Source organism: Pseudophryne corroboree, chromosome 10, assembly GCF_028390025.1.
Source record: "Pseudophryne corroboree isolate aPseCor3 chromosome 10, aPseCor3.hap2, whole genome shotgun sequence".
NCBI classification, from domain to species: Eukaryota; Metazoa; Chordata; class Amphibia; order Anura; family Myobatrachidae; genus Pseudophryne; species Pseudophryne corroboree.
In genome coordinates, this window is record NC_086453.1 from 300906337 (window position 1) to 300925703 (window position 19367).

At 47.9% G+C, this 19367-nt stretch overlaps 1 protein-coding gene across 5 annotated transcripts in view; it reads left to right on the forward strand.

The window, feature by feature from the left end:
- CHD5 (chromodomain helicase DNA binding protein 5) overlaps positions 1-19367 on the forward strand; it is a 477691-nt gene that overhangs the window by 238626 nt on the left and 219698 nt on the right. For all 5 annotated transcript variants that reach the window (XM_063943432.1, XM_063943431.1, XM_063943430.1 and 2 more), the window contains 3 exons: positions 793-917; positions 11852-11975; positions 12719-12891. In XM_063943432.1, coding sequence (XP_063799502.1) covers positions 793-917; positions 11852-11975; positions 12719-12891 — 422 coding nt within the window. The remainder of the gene's footprint in view (positions 1-792; positions 918-11851; positions 11976-12718; positions 12892-19367) is intronic.

A 19367-nucleotide genomic window follows, 5' to 3' on the forward strand; every position in this document is an offset into this window, starting at 1 on the left:
CACTTTTTGATGCACTTCTCTCACATCGCATATTGCTGACAATTCGCCAACCCCCACTGCGAGTACCGCAAATAGCCATTTTAATTGGATCGGAGAAATCTTGGGTGCGGGCATTCGTGCAAAGCCTGCGAGTTTTATGCATCAATTTGCAACTCGTACCTAATAGGATTGACCCTTTAGGATTTTAGGGCAACTTAAAACATTAACTGGGATTAAAATCTGACAAAACACGTGTTTTTGTTAATATGTGATATAGGGGGTAATTCAGGCCTGATCGCTAGGCTGCGTTTTCGTACAGCGGGCGATCAGGTCTAAACTGCGCATGCATATGCACCGCAATGCGCAGGCGCATTGCAGGGTACAAAGCGGATCGCCACTCAGCGAAGTGTTTGTGCGAATGATCCATTCGCACGGCCGTTCGCAAGGAGATTGACAGGAAGAGGGCGTTTGTGGGTGTCAACTGACCATTTTCTGGGAGTGTTTGGAAAAACGCAGCCGTGTCCAAGCGTTTGCAGGGAGGGTTCATGACGTCAATTCCGGTCCCGGACACGCTGATGTGATCGCAGCGGCTGAGTAAGTCCTGGGCTGCGCAGAGACTGCACAAAATCTGTTTGTACAGCTCTGCTACACACGCGTTCACACACTTGCACAGCGAAAATACACTCCCCCTGTAGGCAGCGACTATCTATTTGCAGCAGTGCAAAAATCACCTGCTAGTGATCAGGTCTGAATTAGGCCCATAGTATAAATTGCTGGTGTATCTTTTTTTTAACATGATGTTTTCATATTTAGGGCCGGGCGTAAGGAAAAAATCAAAGTCATCCAAGGATGCAAAGAAGAAAGGTAAAGGGAAGAAAGTTGCAAGTCTAAAATTTAAGTTTGGAGTCATGGCGAGTAAAAGGAAAAAAAGATCTTCGGTAAGTGAACACAAGCCTTGAATAACTGGGTTTACACTTTGGAGTTCTAAATTGCTGGATTAGGCTTCCAGGCACTTGGTGTTCCTACTGCTTGCGATCTCCATTCGCTTAATATAGGATCAACAACAAAAATTGTTAAAGCATAATTCCACCCAATGTAGCTAAAACCCCCCTTCACCTCCAACTAACTGAACTGTAGGTAGGGGTAAGGGTGGGGGGAGGGTTTTCTTTCAAACAGTGGGAGTCCAGCAGTAGTTCTAAGAAGAGGGAACCAAAGAGAAGATACAAAAAATATGCATCGTAAAGGGCGTGAGTTGGAACTTTGGGGGTTATTGAGAGTTGATAGCAAACCAAAAAAGTGCACTAATGGGCAAAACCATGCTGCACTGCAGTTGGGGCAGATGTAACATGTGCAGAGAGAGTTATGCTGGCCATACACTTGTGCGATGCCCCGCGACGCGACATTGCGGGGCATCGCACCGGCAGTTCAGGTGCGATCAAATCGCACCTGAACTGCCAAAGTGGTTACCATGCGATCATGCGATAGATAGCATGGTAATCACGTGATGGGCACGTCACCGCCGAATGAGAGCGGCCTCTGGCCGCTCCTGGCAGGTGCCCATCACACATCGCAGTGCGATATATCTTATGTGGGTTTAAAACCACATGCGATCGCACTGCGATGCGAGAAATATTATGTGCAGTACATAATATCTTGAGACGCGATATTCGACCGGCGTGCCCGCGCATCGCGTCTCAAGGTACCTAAAATGTGCATACAATCCTTCGATTTCTCTCACAGATGTGGTCGAAATTGTAGGATAGCACCGATTATCTCATAAGTGTATGGGCACCATTAGATTTGGGTGGGGTGTGTTCAAACTGAAATCTAAATTGCAGTGTAAAAGTAAAGCAGCCAGTATTTACCCTGCACAGAAACAAAATAACCCACCCAAATCTAACTCTCTCTGCACATGTTACATCTGGCCCACTTGCAGTGCACATGGTTTTGCCCAATTGCTAACATTTTTGGTTTGCTAACAACTCTGAATAACCCCCTTTGTTCTCAGAACATGTGGCTATGGGTTACACTTTTTAACAGGTTTTTGCGGGATCCGGTGCTACATAGTTTATTTTATTTATTTATTAACAGTTTCTTATATGGCGCAGCAAATTCCGTTGCACTTTACAATTACAATTTACAATTTGAAACAAGGGGGTGTGGTCAGCCATCATAGAGGCTTGGATAATCATTAGAGAGCATGGTCTAGGCTCCTTGATAAATATATATATATATATATATATATATATATATTTCTCTGACGTCCTAAGTGGATGCTGGGACTCCGTAAGGACCATGGGGAATAGCGGCTCCGCAGGAGACTGGGCACAACTAAAGAAAGCTTTAGGACTACCTGGTGTGCACTGGCTCCTCCCACTATGACCCTCCTCCAGACCTCAGTTAGAATCTTTTGCACACTAGGGGCTCTCCTGAGCTCCTAGAAAAGAAAGTATATTTTAGGTTTTTTATTTTACAGTGAGATCTGCTGGCAACAGACTCACTGCTACGAGGGACTAAGGGGAGAAGAAGCGAACCTACCTGATTGCAGCTAGTTTGGGCTTCTTAGGCTACTGGACACCATTAGCTCCAGAGGGATCGAACACAGGACCCGACCTCGATCGTCCGGTCCCGGAGCCGCACCGCCGTCCCCCTTACAGAGCCAGAAGCGTGAAGATGGTCCGGAAAATCGGCGGCAGAAGACTTCGGTCTTCAACAAGGTAGCGCACAGCACTGCAGCTGTGCGCCATTGCTCCTCATGCACACCTCACACTCCGGTCACTGATGGGTGCAGGGCGCTGGGGGGGGGGGGGGGGGGGGCGCCCTGAGCAGCAATATTAACACCTTGGCTGGCAAATTAATCACAATATATAGTCCTAGAGGCTATATATGTGAAAAATACCCCTGCCAGAGATCCATAAAAAGCGGGAGAAAGTCAGCCGAAAAAGGGGCGGGGCTATCTCCCTCAGCACACTGGCGCCATTTTCTCTTCACAGTGCAGCTGGAAGACAGCTCCCCAGGCTCTCCCCTGTAGTTTTCAGGCTCAAAGGGTTAAAAAGAGAGGGGGGGCACTAAATTTAGGCGCAAAATTGTGTATTATAGCAGCTATAAGGGAAAAATCACTATGGGAAGTGTGAATCCCTGTATTATATAGCGCTTTGGTGTGTGCTGGCATACTCTCTCTCTGTCTCCCCAAAGGACTTTGTGGGGTCCTGTCCTCAGTCAGAGCATTCCCTGTGTGTGTGCGGTGTGTCGGTACTGCTGTGTCGACATGTTTGATGAGGAAGGTTACGTGGAAGGCGGAGCAGATGCCGATAAATGTGATGTCGCCCCCTGTGGGGCCGACACCAGAGTGGATGGATAGGTGGAAGGTATTAACCGACAGTGTCAACTCCTTACATAAAAGGCTGGATGACGTAACAGCTGTGGGACAGCCGGCTTCTCAGCCCGCGCCTGCCCAGGCGTCTCAAAGGCCATCAGGGGCTCAAAAAACGCCCGCTACCTCAGATGGCAGACACAGATGTCGACACGGAGTCTGACTCCAGTGTCGACGAGGTTGAGACATATACACAATCCACTAGGAACATCCGTTGCATGATCTCGGCAATGAAAAATGTGTTACACATTTCTGACATTAACCCAAGTACCACAAAAAAGGGGTTTTATGTTTGGGGAGAAAAGCAGCCAGTGTTTTGTTCCCCCATCAGATGAGTGAATGAAGTGTGTGAAGAGGCGTGGGTTCCCCCGATAAGAAACTGGTAATTTCTAAAAAGTTACTGATGGCGTACCCTTTCCCGCCAGAGGATAGGTCACGTTGGGAGATATCCCCTAGGGTGGATAAGGCGCTCACACGTTTGTCAAAAAAGGTGGCACTGCCGTCTTAGGATACGGCCACTTTGAAGGAGCCTGCTGATAAAAAACAGGAGGCTATCCTGAAGTCTGTATATACACACTCAGGTACTATACTGAGACCTGCAATTGCCTCAGCATGGATAGTGCTGCTGCAGCGGGGTCTGTTACCCTGTCAGGACAGGGATACTATTTTGCTAACCATAGAGCATATTAAAGACGTAGTCTTATATATGAGGGATGCACAGAGGGATATTGCCGGCTGGCATCCAGAATTAATGCAATGTCCATTCTGCCAGGAGGGTATTAGGGACCCGGCAGTGGACAGGTGATGCTGACTTTAAAAGGCACATCTGCCTTATAAGGGTGAGGAATTGTTGGGGATGGTCTCTGGGACCTCGTATCCACAGCAACAGCTGGGAAGAATTTTTTTTTTACCTCAGGTTTCCTCACAGCCTAAGAAAGCACTGTATTATCAGGTACAGCCCTTTCGGCTTCAGAAAAGCAAGCGGGTCAAAGGCGCTTCCTTTCTGCACAGAGTCAAGGGAAGAGGGAAAAAAGCTGCACCAGACAGCCAGTTCCCAGGATCAAAAATCTTCCCCCGCTTCCTCTGAGTCACCGCATGACGCTGGGGCTCCACAGTTGGAGCCAGGTGCGGTGGGGGCGCGTTTCGGGAACTTCAGCGACCAGTGGGCTCGCTCACAGGTGGATCCCTGGGTTCTGCAAGTAGTATCACAGGGATACAAGCTGGAGTTCGAGGCGACTCCACCTCGCCGTTACCTCAAATCAGCCTTGCCTGCTGCCTTCGGAGAAAGGGGAGGTAGTACTGGCGGCAATTCACAAGCTGTACTTCCAGCTGGTGATAATCAAGGTACCCCTCCTTCAACAAGGCCGGGGTTACTATTCCACAATGTTTGTGGTACCGAAACCAGACGGTTCGGTGAGACCCATTCTAAAATTGAAATCCTTGAACACTTATATACGAAGGTTCAAGTTCAAAATGGAATCGCTCAGGGCGGTTATTGCAAGCCTAGACGAAGGGGATTACATGGTATCACTGGACATCAAGGATGCTTACCTGCATGTCCCCATTTACCCTCCTCACCAGGAGTACCTCAGGATTGTGGTACAGGACTGTCATTACCAATTCCAGACGTTGCCGTTGGTCTGTCCCCGGCACCGAGGGTATTTACCAAGGTAATGGCCGAAATGATGATACTCCTTCAAAAAAAAGGGAGTTATAATTATCCCTACTTGGACGATCTCCTTATAAAGGCCAGGTCCAGGGAGCAGTTGTTGGTCGGAGTAGCACTATCTCGGGAAGTGCTACAACAGCACGGCTGGATTCTGAATATTCCAAAGTCGCAGCTGGTTCCTACGACGCGTCTACTGTTCCTGGGTATGGTTCTGGACACAGAACAGAAAAAAGTGTTTCTCCCGGAGGAGAAGGCCAAGGAGTTGTCATCTCTAGTCAGAGACCTCCTAAAACAAATACAGGTGTCGGTGCATCAATGCACGCGAGTCCTGGGAAAGATGGTAGCTTCTTACGAAGAAATTCCATTCGGCAGGTTCCATGCAAGGATCTTCCAGTGGGATCTGTTGGACAAGTGGTCCGGGTCGCATCTTCAGATGCATCGGCTGATAACCCTGTCTCCAAGGGCCAGGGTGTCGCTGTTGTGGTGGCTGCAGAGTGCTCATCTTCTAGAGGGCCGCAGATTCGGCATACAGGACTGGGTCCTGGTGACCACGGATGCCAGTCTTCGAGGCTGGGGGGCAGTCACACAGGGAAGAAACTTCCAAGGACTATGGTCGAGTCAGGAGACTTCCCTACACATAAATATTCTGGAACTAACGGCCATTTACAATGCCCTAAGTTAGGCTAGACCCCTGCTTCAACACCAGCCGGTGCTGATCCAGTCAGACAACATCACGGCGGTCGCCCATGTATACCAAAAGGGCGGCACAAGAAGCAGGATGGCGATGGCAGAAGCCACAAGGATTTTCCGATGGGCGGAAAATCATGTGTTAGCACTGTCAGCAGTGTTCATTTCCGGAGTGGACAACTGGGAAGCAGACTTTCTCAGCTGGCACGACTTCCACCCGGGAGAGTGGGGATTTCATCCAGAAGTCTTCCAAATGATTGTACACCATTGGGAAAGGCCACAGGTGGACATGATGGCGTCCCGCCTCAACAAAAAGCTAAAAAGATATTGCGCCAGGTCAAGGGACCCTCAGGCGATAGCTGTGGACGCTCTGGTGACACCGTGGGTGTACCAGTCGGTTTATGTGTTCCCTCCTCTTCCTCTCATACCCAAGGTACTGAGGATAATAAAAAAAAGAGGAGTAAGAACTATACTCATTGTTCCGGATTGGCCAAGAAGAGCTTGGTACCCGGAACTTCAAGAACTGATCTCAGAGGACCCATGGCCTCTGCCGCTCAGACAGGACCTGCTGCAGCAGGGGCCCTGTCTGTTCCAAGACTTACCGCGGCTGCGTTTGACGGCATGGCGGTTGAACGCCGGATCCTGAAGGAAAAGGGCATTCCGGAGGAAGTCATCCCTACGCTGATTAAAGCTAGGAAAGAAGTGACCGCAAACCATTATCACCGCATATGGCGAAAATATGTTGCGTGGTGTGAGGCCAGGAAGGCCCCAACGGAGGAATTTCAGCTGGGCCGTTTTCTGCACTTCCTACAGTCAGGGGTGACTATGGGCCTAAAATTGGGTTCCATTAAGATCCAGATTTCGGCTCTGTCGATTTTCTTCCAGAAAGAACTGGCTTCACTGCCTGAAGTTCAGACATTTGTTAGGGGAGTGCTGCATATTCAGCCCCCTTTTGTGCCTCCAGTGGCACCTTGGGATCTCAACGTGGTGTTGGATTTCCTAAAGTCGCATTGGTTTGAGCCACTTAAAACCGTGGATTGGAAATATCTCACGTGGAAAGTGGTCATGCTGTTGGCCTTGGCTTCGGCCAGGCGTGTGTCAGAATTGGCGGCTTTGTCATGTAAAAGCCCTTATCTGATTTTCCATATGGATAGGGCAGAATTGAGGACTCGTCCCCAGTTTCTCCCTACGGTGGTATCAGCTTTTCATTTGAACCAACCTATTGTAGTGCCTGCGGCTACTAAAGACTTGGAGGATTCCAAGTTGTTGGACGTAGTCGGGGCCCTGAAAATGTATGTTTCTAGGACAGCTAGTGTCAGGAAAACTGACTCGCTATTTATCCTGTAGGCACCCAACAAGCTTGGTGCTCCTGCTTCAAAGCAGACTATTGCTCGCTGGATCTGTAGTACGATTCAGCTTGCACATTCTGCGGCTGGACTGCCGCATCCTAGATCAGTGAAAGCCCATTGTCGCAACTGAGGGTTGGTGCTGACCAGGGGGAAGCCTCAGTTGTAGGGGCTGAGGTATATGTGTACCTGGGAGGCAGTACAGGGTTCTTGGACATGCAGGGAACCTTTAGAACAAATGCCCGAAGGCGTGACCACGACAACAAGGGAAAGTTCAAAGGTTTTATTAAACACAGTTCAGAGGAATACTGATGACTTGGTACTGGTAATAGGAAACACAGTTCAGAGAAATACTTGGAATCGATGACGGAACACCGATGGTTACTTTGGGATCGTTGGTAAGCTTTGAGTGAAGCTGGGGTTCGCAGATAGAAATGCACTATTGTACTTAGAAGCACAGGTGAAGCATGAAGTGATGCTGGGGATCGCTGGAGAAGAAGCTGGGAATGGCTGCTGGGAAGCCGGAGTTCAGACACAGGTGAATCAGGGTAGACTGTAGAGGGTTAATCACTGGAGTGTCGGGTTACACTGCAGAGTATAATCACCAGGGAGTCAGGCTGTACTGCAGAGAAAGTCCATGGGAGAACTGCACACTGGAATCACTGAAGACAATTGAAGCACTGACATCTTTCCACCCCAGGAACAGGATATTTATACCTGCTGGGAAGCAGGGATTGGCTCGCTGATTAACCAGAGACCAGAGTGCAGCTGCTGTGTAATCAGGCTGAGAGCAGAGTGCAGCTGATAGGCTGAAAGGTAACATGTGATTAGGAAAACATGGCTGCGCCCATGGTAGCTTTTGGAGGGAAAGATTGTTTGTAACTTGAATGTGAGCTTTAACCATGAAGCTGCCAGAATCACAGTAAAGAGATTTGAGACAATGAGATGCAGCGTGCTGCACACAGACAGTGCAGATGGAATCCAGGCTTGGAACACTGGGACAGTCTCAGGAGGCATTTGGAAGGTAAATACTGATAAGGAATTACCTAGATCGTGACAGCACCCCCTCCTTTAGGAGTGGCCCCAGGACACTTCTTATAAGTTCTTTACCTGAACAAATGGAAGGATCTAGATTGAATCCTGATGAACTTGAACTGGCTGGGACCAGAGGAGACTGTACCGGATCTATGGACGAGACCAAATTAAGTCCAGACAACCTTGAACCGGTTGAGACCGGCGGAGACTTTAGACCGACGGATAGGACCGGATTAGATCCGAAGGTATTGGAATCGGCTGGAACCGAAGGAGGCTGATCCGGACAGACGGATGGGACCGGATTGGGTCCAGAAAAGCTTGAACCGGCTGGGACCGGAGGAGTCTTCGGATTGACGGTTGAATCAGCTGGAACTGAAGGAGTCTTTGGACCTACGGATGGAACCGGATTGGGTCCAGATATATCGGAATCGGCTGGAACCGAAGGAATCTTCAGACAGACGGATGGAACCGGATTGAGTCTAAAGACAGTTGAATCAGCTGGAACTGAAGGAGTCAGAATCCGCTTAGAACCGGAATGAGTGGTATCCGAGTGTTCAGTTAGACCATCCTGGACCTGGTCCATGCTGGATGCCAACAGGGTGGTGCTTTCTGAAGACGGCAAACAGGAGTTCATAACTGCATCTGTAGCACAAAAATTTCCATCTGGGAACTTGGCTCTGGATACTTCCCTTGGGACTGAAACTTTGGTGACCCCTCCTGGGGTTGATGAATCAGACACCTCTCTCAGGGTTGTTTTCTCCAGCACCCCTCCTGGGGTTGACAGATCAGAAACTCCTTTTTGAGAAGACTCATATGCCCCTTCTAGAGCTTGAACATTGGATACCCCTCCTTGGGCTGTAGACACAGACGCCCCTCCTTGGGCTGTAGACACAGACGCCCCTCCTTGGGCTGAGTAAAGAGCATCATCATTCCAAGAAAGTTCGGACGCTAGGATCTGGTACTGTACCAGATATTTACCGACTGTTCGTGTCCCCTGACGTAAGCGGAGGATATCAGAGGAGGCAGAGGTCACACGACCTGGTTCATCAAAGATGCACCTGAAGGTTGCCACGAAATCTGCATATGAAGAGAGCAAGGCATCAGACTTCTCCCATAGAGGTGATACCCAATCGAGGGCGGAGCCACTGAGGAGGGAGATGATGTAAGCAACCTTGGTGCGGTCAGTTGGGAAACTGCCAGGCTGTAACTCAAAATATATCTCACACTGATTTAGGAAACCCCGACAGGCTTTTGGGGAACCATCAAACTTGGCAGGTGTTGGTAAATGGAGACAAGGAGCAGAAACGGGAATGGTGGGTGGGGATACCACCAAAGGTACTGCAGTCGGCACACTGGACGCCCCTGAACCATGGAGGGTTACTTGTATTCCATCCAGCCGAGAGGAGAGGTCCTGGAGACAGCGGATCACATGGCCCTGTGCAGTCTCCTGACGTTCAAGGCAGGCTGCAAGTTCTTGCATCGGCCTGGCCGCTTGGACCTGGTCTCCGTCCGGATCCATTAGGTCAGTGCTTACTGTCACAACTGAGGGCTGGTGCTGACCAGGGGGAAGCCTCAGTTGTAGGGGCTGAGGTATATGTGTACCTGGGAGGCAGTACAGGGTTCTTGGACATGCAGGGAACCTTTAGAACAAATGCCCGAAGGCGTGACCACGACAACAAGGGAAAGTTCAAAGGTTTTATTAAACACAGTTCAGAGGAATACTGATGACTTGGTACTGGTAATAGGAAACACAGTTCAGAGAAATACTTGGGATCGATGACGGAACACCGATGGTTACTTTGGGATCGTTGGTAAGCTTTGAGTGAAGCTGGGGTTCGCAGATAGAAATGCACTATTGTACTTAGAAGCACAGGTGAAGCATGAAGTGATGCTGGGGATCGCTGGAGAAGAAGCTGGGAATGGCTGCTGGAAAGCCGGAGTTCAGACACAGGTGAATCAGGGTAGACTGTAGAGGGTTAATCACTGGAGTGTCGGGTTACACTGCAGAGTATAATCACCAGGGAGTCAGGCTGTACTGCAGAGAAAGTCCATGGGAGAACTGCACACTGGAATCACTGAAGACAATTGAAGCACTGACATCTTTCCACCCCAGGAACAGGATATTTATACCTGCTGGGAAGCAGGGATTGGCTCGCTGATTAACCAGAGACCAGAGTGCAGCTGCTGTGTAATCAGGCTGAGAGCAGAGTGCAGCTGATAGGCTGATAGGTAACATGTGATTAGGAAAACATGGCTGCGCCCATGGTAGCTTTTGGAGGGAAAGATTGTTTGTAACTTGAATGTGAGCTTTAACCATGAAGCTGCCAGAATCACAGTAAAGAGATTTGAGACAATGAGATGCAGCGTGCTGCACACAGACAGTGCAGATGGAATCCAGGCTTGGAACACTGGGACAGTCTCAGGAGGCATTTGGAAGGTAAATACTGATAAGGAATTACCTAGATCGTGACACCCATTCCACGAGGAAGGTGGGCTTTTCTTGGGCGGCTGCCCGAGGGGTCTCGGCTCTACAACTTTGCCGAGCAGCTACTTGGTCGGGGTCAAACACATTTGCTAAATTCTACAAGTTTGACACCCTGGCTGAGGAGGACCTAGAGTTTGCCCATTCGGTGCTGCAGAGTCATCCGCACTCTCCCGCCCGTTTGGGAGCTTTGGTATAATCCCCATGGTCCTTACGGAGTCCCAGCATCCACTTAGGACGTCAGAGAAAATAAGATTTTACTCACCGGTAAGTCTATTTCTCGTAGTCCGTAGTGGATGCTGGGCGCCCATCCCAAGTGCGGATTGTCTGCAATACTTGTATATAGTTATTGCCTAACTAAAGGGTTATTGTTGAGATATCTGTTGAGAGGCTCAGTTTTATTTCATACTGTTAACTGGGTATAGTATCACGAGTTGTACGGTGTGATTGGTGTGGCTGGTATGAGTCTTACCCGGGATTCAAAATCCTTCCTTATTGTGTCAGCTCTTCCGGGCACAGTATCCTAACTGAGGTCTGGAGGAGGGTCATAGTGGGAGGAGCCAGTGCACACCAGGTAGTCCTAAAGCTTTCTTTAGTTGTGCCCAGTCTCCTGCGGAGCCGCTATTCCCCATGGTCCTTACGGAGTCCCAGCATCCACTACGGACTACGAGAAATAGATTTACCGGTGAGTAAAATCTTATTATATATATAAATACTGCTACTGCATGCCTAATAATATTTCAGATTATCAACAGTATACAATAGTCCTGTGCAGTATAATGTAGCATATGTATAATGTATAATTTGAATTCACAGTCTGGAACCTAGGGGGACATTTACTAAGCAGTGTTAAGAGCAGAGAAATGAGCCAGTGGAGAAGTTGCCCCATGAACCAATCAGCAGCTCTGTATAATTTTATAGTATGCAAATGATAGATGTTACTTCAGTGCTGATTGGTTGCCATTGGCACTTCTCCACTGGCTCACTTCTCCGCTCTTATCACTGCTTAGTAAATGTCCCCCCTGATCCCTAAAAGAAGGGTGGGCCCTCTGGCAGTGGGGCCTACTGGGGGTGAATTATTAAAATGTGTCCTCAGTGCATGTGTATTCGATGGGCCCACAAATTAGCTGGCTACACTGTACACATGCAGCACAGGCACACATATAATTGTGTATTTTGTGCTGTAGGAAATCCTGATTGGAAAGTGAGTAATATTAGCAGGTACATTGTACAGATTTGTAATAATAACAGAGAGCTTTTATTTCACCCATATTACACAGAGTGAGGAGGATGAGAGGGAGGAATCCGACTTTGACAGTGCCAGTGTAAACAGCTCCTCCGTCCGGTCGGATATCTCCAGTAGTCTTGGGAAGAGAGGAAAACGGGGGAGAAAAAAGAAGCGAGGTAAGAATTGTCTCTGACATAAATCTGATGGCAGCATCTGCTTGTGTTCCTGGCTGGATGCTGCCCTTGCAGTCTTTCTGAAATGCCTGATTGCGGGAGTGTGAGGTGACCTGTCGGAAGAAAGTCTTATAGCTAGAACACATCTCCTATTTATTTGTCAGCTCAGGTAAATTGTATCTGGTGGTCTTACTAATATATGTATAGTACAATGGAAAGCCACATGCTGAAGACCAGTATGACATGCAGAACCATATGACCAGTATACAGCAGTGGTTTGTCCCCCTCCTGCAGCAAGGGGTGTAAGGATCAGCACAGAGGGGCAGAGCCAGAGCCAGGTGGCGGGTCCAAGTGGTGACCCGGGTCTTTTACACTAGTATTGATAATATCAGTCCATGTCCAATCGATCCCAGTGATTAACCTCATCTTTTTAGTTTTTTGTTTCAACTTTTCCTTTTCTTAATAAAAAATAAGAGAGAAGTTATGGCCCTGCTTTGGGGTTACATTGCTCCTGCAGTCATTATGCAGATCATTACCTAAAGTGGAATAAGCACCCTTTCTCCATCTGCTTTTCTGCGTCGTCTTCTATTTGCAGAGCGATTGCTAGAAGTGAGAGTGTAAGGAAACCTGCTACAGCCACTTTTATCCTTAAAGTTCTGCGCAGCTGATCATAATAAATAAATGTATACTGACCTATGAGAACCATCCATATTGGACTTCAAACGTGTAATGTTTTCTCCGTGTAGTTGAAATTGGGGAAGGAGATGGATATGAAACGGACCATCAGGATTACTGCGAAGTGTGTCAGCAGGGAGGAGAGATAATACTATGTGACACGTGCCCTCGTGCCTATCACCTTGTCTGCCTGGATCCAGAACTGGAGAAAGCCCCTGAGGGCAAGTGGAGCTGTCCGCACTGTGTAAGACGTTTGCTTGATGAGTTGTCAGCATTGTAAGCGAGCGCTGTATATAGGAAGTGCTGTGCTGAATTCTCACACATAGCTCCATATGTTACTATCCAATGTAGGTAACTCTGCTATACATCATGCATAAGGAACCTTAGTGCCAGCTATTAAACTATTAGGCATATAAAAAAAATATATCTCCATTTCACTGCAAACAATAGTTAAAGGGAGACCATATGCCAGTGGTTCTCAAACTGTGTGCCGTGTCACCCTGGGGTGCCTCAGGACACTTGCAGGGGTGCCCCATTGCAAGTGTCCAGGACCAATTAAAGGGGTGCCCCATTGGTCCAGGACCAATTAAAATATATTTATGATTAATGTATCAGGCAAAACCAGTGCTGGTGGCTGCCAATCATAAAATATGTGGCCAACAGAAGTAAATCTTTCCCCTCACCTCACAATTAAACCTAAGGATGACATACTGTATACTGTAAATACAATTGACGTAAATTTAATTTCTCTTTCATCCACTAGGGGACACTGGAGATCTTAGACAGCTGGGGTGTGAAAGATGCAGACCGGAGGTAGCATAATATAATAATAACAAAAAAATATGCACAGCCGGCTCCTCCCCCTTCATGCCCCCTAATCCCTCCAGTTTGAAAAATTGTGCTGGAGGTATCTCTTGCTCCATAAGAGAAAATGTTGGCTTTAAAACTTGCTGAGCTGATCCAGCCTAGCTGAAAGGAAGGTGAAGGCTCCCATAAACTGTGGTAACTGTTTAAGTGAGACAAAGATCCCGTTGGAAGGGATCAGCAACTCACTCAGAGGATCTGGATTCAGAGAGCTATGAGTAATATCACTGGAGTCGCGCAGGCTGGAGCTAGCAAGGCAGCTTAATCCCTTTACAAGCATTAGTGTTTATTCTCTCCACAGGCAGAGATATTTAATCTATTCTGTGGCAGCCGTTCGGCTAGGGGGTCACGTGTAGACAGGGCGGCAGGACTCCAGAGCGGCGCTCCGAGTGCGGCCGGAGGGTGAACAGTGACGCTCTGCCGAGGGGGGAGTATCGGAGAACCGCCACGGTAACGGGGACTCTGCAGGAAGATTTTAAAGCAGTCGCAGACAAGCGGAGCTCTGTACAAAAGGTACATAGTGAGCGCGCTTAGGGTTACCTAGCAACATAGCAGTCTTCTCCACACAGTGGAGACGCACAGGCTGCGATGTGAATAGAAAACTTCAGTGGCGGGCATTTTAATTTTTCTGTAAGGCGCGCAGTTAGAGCGGGCGGACCTCTCTGAGGGGAGGTCTTATTGGGTGATTGGCATAGGAGTCAGAACTAGGAGCTTATACTCCAGTAATATGTTATTATTATCCCTACTAGCACTGGCTGAGGCTAGGGAGTTTTATAAGCAAGCTCGCCTGAACGAGATCTTTCTGAAAAAAATAATTTATATTTTTTTTCTAAAGGACACTGCTGACAGGTCCTGCAGAGGAGGAGCAACAGAATTTCTCAACCCGATCAACTCAAGCTGTTTCAACAGTTAGTGGTGTGTGGGTTGTAAACGTCAGGCTGGTTAAATGTATTTTTTAAAAAATATATATATTTCCAGTTGTGTGACTCCGTGTTACATTGCTCCCTATACCCCTACAGTCTTTCTCTTCCTACTTTAATAGGGTGAAAGTACTGCTGATTGGTGTGTGTGTGTGTGTGTGTGTGTGTGTGTGCGTGTGTGTGCATGTGTGTGTGTGTGTGTGTGTGTCTTTAACATGTCTAAAGCACCAACCAAGACCACAAAGTCTTGCTATGTATGCTCAAAATGTGAAAAAAAATACCACTAATGTTGGCAGCTCCGGAGTGTGCAACACATGTTTTAGAATGGACGCTCAACCTGGGAGCAGTGGTCCGTCTGGGTCATGGGAACATGCCCTGGCGGATTTTTCTAAGGAAATGGCGAATCCCACAAGCAACATTTAGAATGGGCTGCTGGTTTTTCCCAAGACTATGGAGGAATCCTAATTAGAGTGGCTCCGCCCGCACAAGTAGAAAATAAAGTGCGTAAAGCGGTAAAAAGACTCCTCCCTATCCTACAAGAAGAGTCAGAAGAGGAGGAGGGTCTCATAGATGAGGAGGAGGAGGGAGAGTCAGTAGAGGCGATAATTGATGTCAGTTCTCAGGAGGAGGATTCTGAGGTCAAGGGTTTAGAATCCCTTATTGAAGCAGTAAAAAAAGTCCTTAACTTCAAGGAAGAAGAGCTTAAGGAACCTGAGGTCTTTGATCTATTTGAGTCTCAGAAACCGCAAACAGCAGTTTTTCCGATTCCTCAGACTCTCCATGATCAAATGGGTGAAGCATGGAAGCAGCCAGATAGATGCTTCCAGATTCCCAAAAGGTTTACGGCTAATTAGCCACTACCTAAAGGTGTCATGTCAAAGTGGGAGGCCCCGCCGATTGTGGACGCCACCCTGGCTAGACTGTCAAAGAAGACAATCTTACCGATACCAAACGTGACTACGCTAAAGGATGTGTCAGATCATAAGTTGGATACAACACTAAAATCTATCTTTGTGGCTGCAGGAGCATTACAAAGGCCTATGATTATCAGTGCCTGGGTAAATAAGGCTATTGTAGAATGGGCTGGTCAAATTGTTCAGGCAGTGGTGGAATATAAAAGCCAGGAAGAAATAGTTAGACTAGTGGAGCATATCCGGGAGTCGGCCACGTACATTTGCCAAGCTACAAAGGATGCTAGCAGGATAGCGTCACGCATCTCGGCTTCGGTGATATCGGCCAAGGATTCTGTGGCTCAGGGATTGGCAAGTGGACTCAGATACCAAGAAGCAGTAGAGGCGATCACCTTTGTAGGGGAGGTTTTATTTGGTCCAGAATTAGACCAGCAACAGCTGGAAAATCTACTTTTCTGCCTACCACGTATCCTAGAACTACACCACCGGTCAGAAGAAATTACTCTGGTCCGGTGGTCAATTCTTTTAGTTCTCAATCCTTTCGAGCTAGAGGAAGAGGTTTTGGCAGTCAAGCTTGTGGAAACAGAGGAAGAGGCCGTTCCCAGTCCACAGCCCAAAAACAGGACCCAAAGCCTGCTGACTAGACCGTGGCATGGTGGTCTCCGAGCTCACCTTGGGTCTCCTATGGTGGGCTCACAGTTGGAAAGATTTCATGACACCTGGGCCGAAACCTCGACAGAAGTCTGGATCAACAATATTATTACCCAGGGATACAAAATTGAGTTTCAGAACCGTCCTCTTAGTCAGTTCTTTACGACAGGCATTCCTCGGACCCCTTAAAAAGACATTAGACTCTGCTATTCAAAAGTTACTTCAGATGGAAGTAATTATGCCTGTCCCGACTTCTCAAAGAGGAACGGGATTTTATTCAAATCTTTTTGTAGTGCCAAAACCGGATGGGTCGGTCAGGCTTATCCTCAATTTAAAGGTGTTAAATCAATTCTTGACGATTTACAGATTCAAGATGGAATCCATACAGTCAGTTATTGCATGACAGGAACACAGGGAGTTCATGGGGTCGATGGACATAAAGGATGTGTACTTCCATGTCCCAATTTGGACCCCGCACCAAGCCTATTTATGGTTTGCAGTGGTCAAGTCTCATTACCAGTTCAGAGCTCTACCGTTCGGCCTATCATCAGCCCCAAGAGACTTCACAGAGATCATGGCAGTCATGGTAGCGAAATTTAGATTGTTAGGGATAACGATAATACCGTATCTGGACGACCTTCTTATCAAGGCTCCCTTTCAGGACCAGTTGATCCGGGAGGCTCAGATCACTCATCGGTTCCTGATTTGACATGGCTGGATCGTAAATTTCAAGAAGAGATCCAATCTGCAACCAGCACAGAGGATTCAACTCCTTGGCCTCATTTTAGATACGATACAACTGAAGGTGTTTCTTCCAGAAGACAAGTTTCGAGACATAAAGGAAATGGTATGTCAGGTTCTACAGAACCGGACGGTCTCTCTGCATCTTTGTGTATGGCTTCTAGGAAAGATGGTAGCATCCTTTGAAGCGATCCAATACAGCAGGCTTCATTCCAGACCCTTTCAGCTGAATCTGATTGCTTAGGGGGCGGGCATGCATCTACTTCTTCGCCATAGGGTTAACTTGTCGCCCTAGGCAAGGACCTCGTTAATTTGGTGGTCGGTCCACAGGAACTTAGCGGCGGGAAAGAGGTTTGGAATCTGGGATTGGAAAATTTTGACAACAGATGCCAGTCTCGGAGGATGGGGAGCAGTTCTGGACAGCCATCAGTTTCAGGGAAGATGGTCAGGAGAGCAGTCTCCCAATAAATATACTAGAGCTAATAGCCATTTACAATGCACTTCTTCTGGCAGAAGACCTAGTATGGGCTCAGCACGTGAGAGTGTAGTTGGACAATGTGACGGCGACAACATACATAAACCGTCCGGGAGTTACAAGAAGCCGCATGGCTTTAAAAGAGGCCACAAAGATTCTGTCTTGGACAGAAAAGCGCAACATAATCCTGTCAGCAGTCTTCATTCCAGGGGTGGACAATTGGGAAGCAGACTACCTCAGTCATCAGGATATGCATCCAGGGGAGTGGTGTCTACACCCCCAGGTATTCGAGGCAATAGTATGACGGTGGGGTCTACCACAGATAGATCTAATGGCCTCTCGGAACAACCATCAGCTGCCAAGATATGTGACCAGGACGCGGGATCCAGCAGCAGAAGCGGTGGACGCGTTGGCGATTCCCTGGGCATACGAACTAGTGTAAATCTTCCCGCCATTTCCCCTTTTACCAAGAGTGTTGAAAAAGGTCAAACGGGAAAGAACGTGGGTAATTTTAATAGCACCAGACTATCCTCGCAGAACTTGGTACTAAGAACTTAGGGGAATCCTGGCGTAAGATCCTTGGAAACTGCCACAGAGGGAGGACCTGTTGTCACAAGGCCCGTTCCTTCACCCAGATCTGAACCGTCTATGTTTGATAGCGTGGTTTTTGAGGCCAGGATACTAGGAGACAGAGGTAGCCCGAAATTGGCTATTCCTACCATGTTAGCTGCAAGGAAGCCAGTCACTGCAGCACACTACTATAGAATTTGGAAGACACACATGGACTGGTGCCAGCCTAAGGGTTGGAATCCCAGAGAGTTCCGCCTTACTAGGCTGTTGAGGATTCTCCAAAATGTTTGGATGGTGTTTTGAGATTGGGCTCTTTGAAGGTACAGGTCTCAGCCCTCTCAATCCTTTTTCAGCAACGTCTGGCGTCCTTGCAGGAGGTCCAGACATTTTTGCAGGGTGTGTTGATAATACAACCACCTTTTTGTCCTCCCACGGCCCCGTGGGATCTAAATTTGGTTTTAGATTTTTTGAGATTGGCAGTTTTCGAGGCTTTGGAAAAGACAGATCTGAAATACTTGAGCTGGAAAGTAGCTCTGTTCCTAGCTTTAGCATCAGCGAGGAGGTTGTCAGAGTTAGGGGCTCTGTCGTGTAGAAGTCCTTTCCTAGTTTTTCATGAAGACAGAGCAGAGCTCTGTACAAAAGTAGAGTTTTTACCTAAGGTGGTTTCGGGTTTCCACATAAACCAACCGACTGTGGTCCCCTTCTTCCAGGGATTGACAGGCGGGGACTTGGCCTTGGATGTTGTCAGAGCCTTACCGATATACGTACAGGCTACAAGTTCCATTAGGAAGTCAGACGTTTTGTCTTGTATGATGGTCCCAGGAGGGGCTGGCCAGCTTCGAAACAAACTTTGGCCAGATGGATATGACTAACCATAAAGCAGGCATATAACTCTAGTGGTAAGAGGGTTCCTTTTCGGGCAGGTGCTCATACCACCAGATCAGTGGGTGCTTCATGGTCGGTGGCTAGAGGAGCCTCCACTACCCAACTTTGCAGAGCTGCAACGTGGTCATCAGCACACACGTTCACTCGATTCTACAGGTTTGATATGTTTGCATCTAGAGATACAAGGTTTGGACGTTTGGTTCTTCAGGCTTCGGACAGCACTCCCGCCCATGGGAGTATCTTTGGGACGTCCCCAGCTGTCTGAGATCTCCAGTGTCCCCTAGTGGATGAAAGAGGAAAGAGGATTTTGGTACTTACCGATAAATTAATTTCTCTGAATCCACTCGGGGACACTGGACGCCCGCCTCGGTGCTGTCAGCCTGTGTGTTCTTGTAACATTTAGTTCAACCAGTTTAATTATTATGTTCTTAGTTCTTGGTTGCTGTTTGACGTGTTGGTACGGTTGGTTCCTTCCCATATGGCCTTGATTCTTCATGTTCCCTCTTCTCTCTGTCAATTTTTCAAACTAGAGGGATTAGCCGGGTGTGCATAATTTTTTTTTTTATTATATTGTGCTTCCTCCGGTCTGCATCCTTCACACCCCAGCTGCCTGAGATCTCCAGTGTCCCCGAGTGGATTCAGAGAAATGGATTTATCGGTAAGTACCAAAATCCTCGTATTTCTTTCTAAATTTCTCAATAGA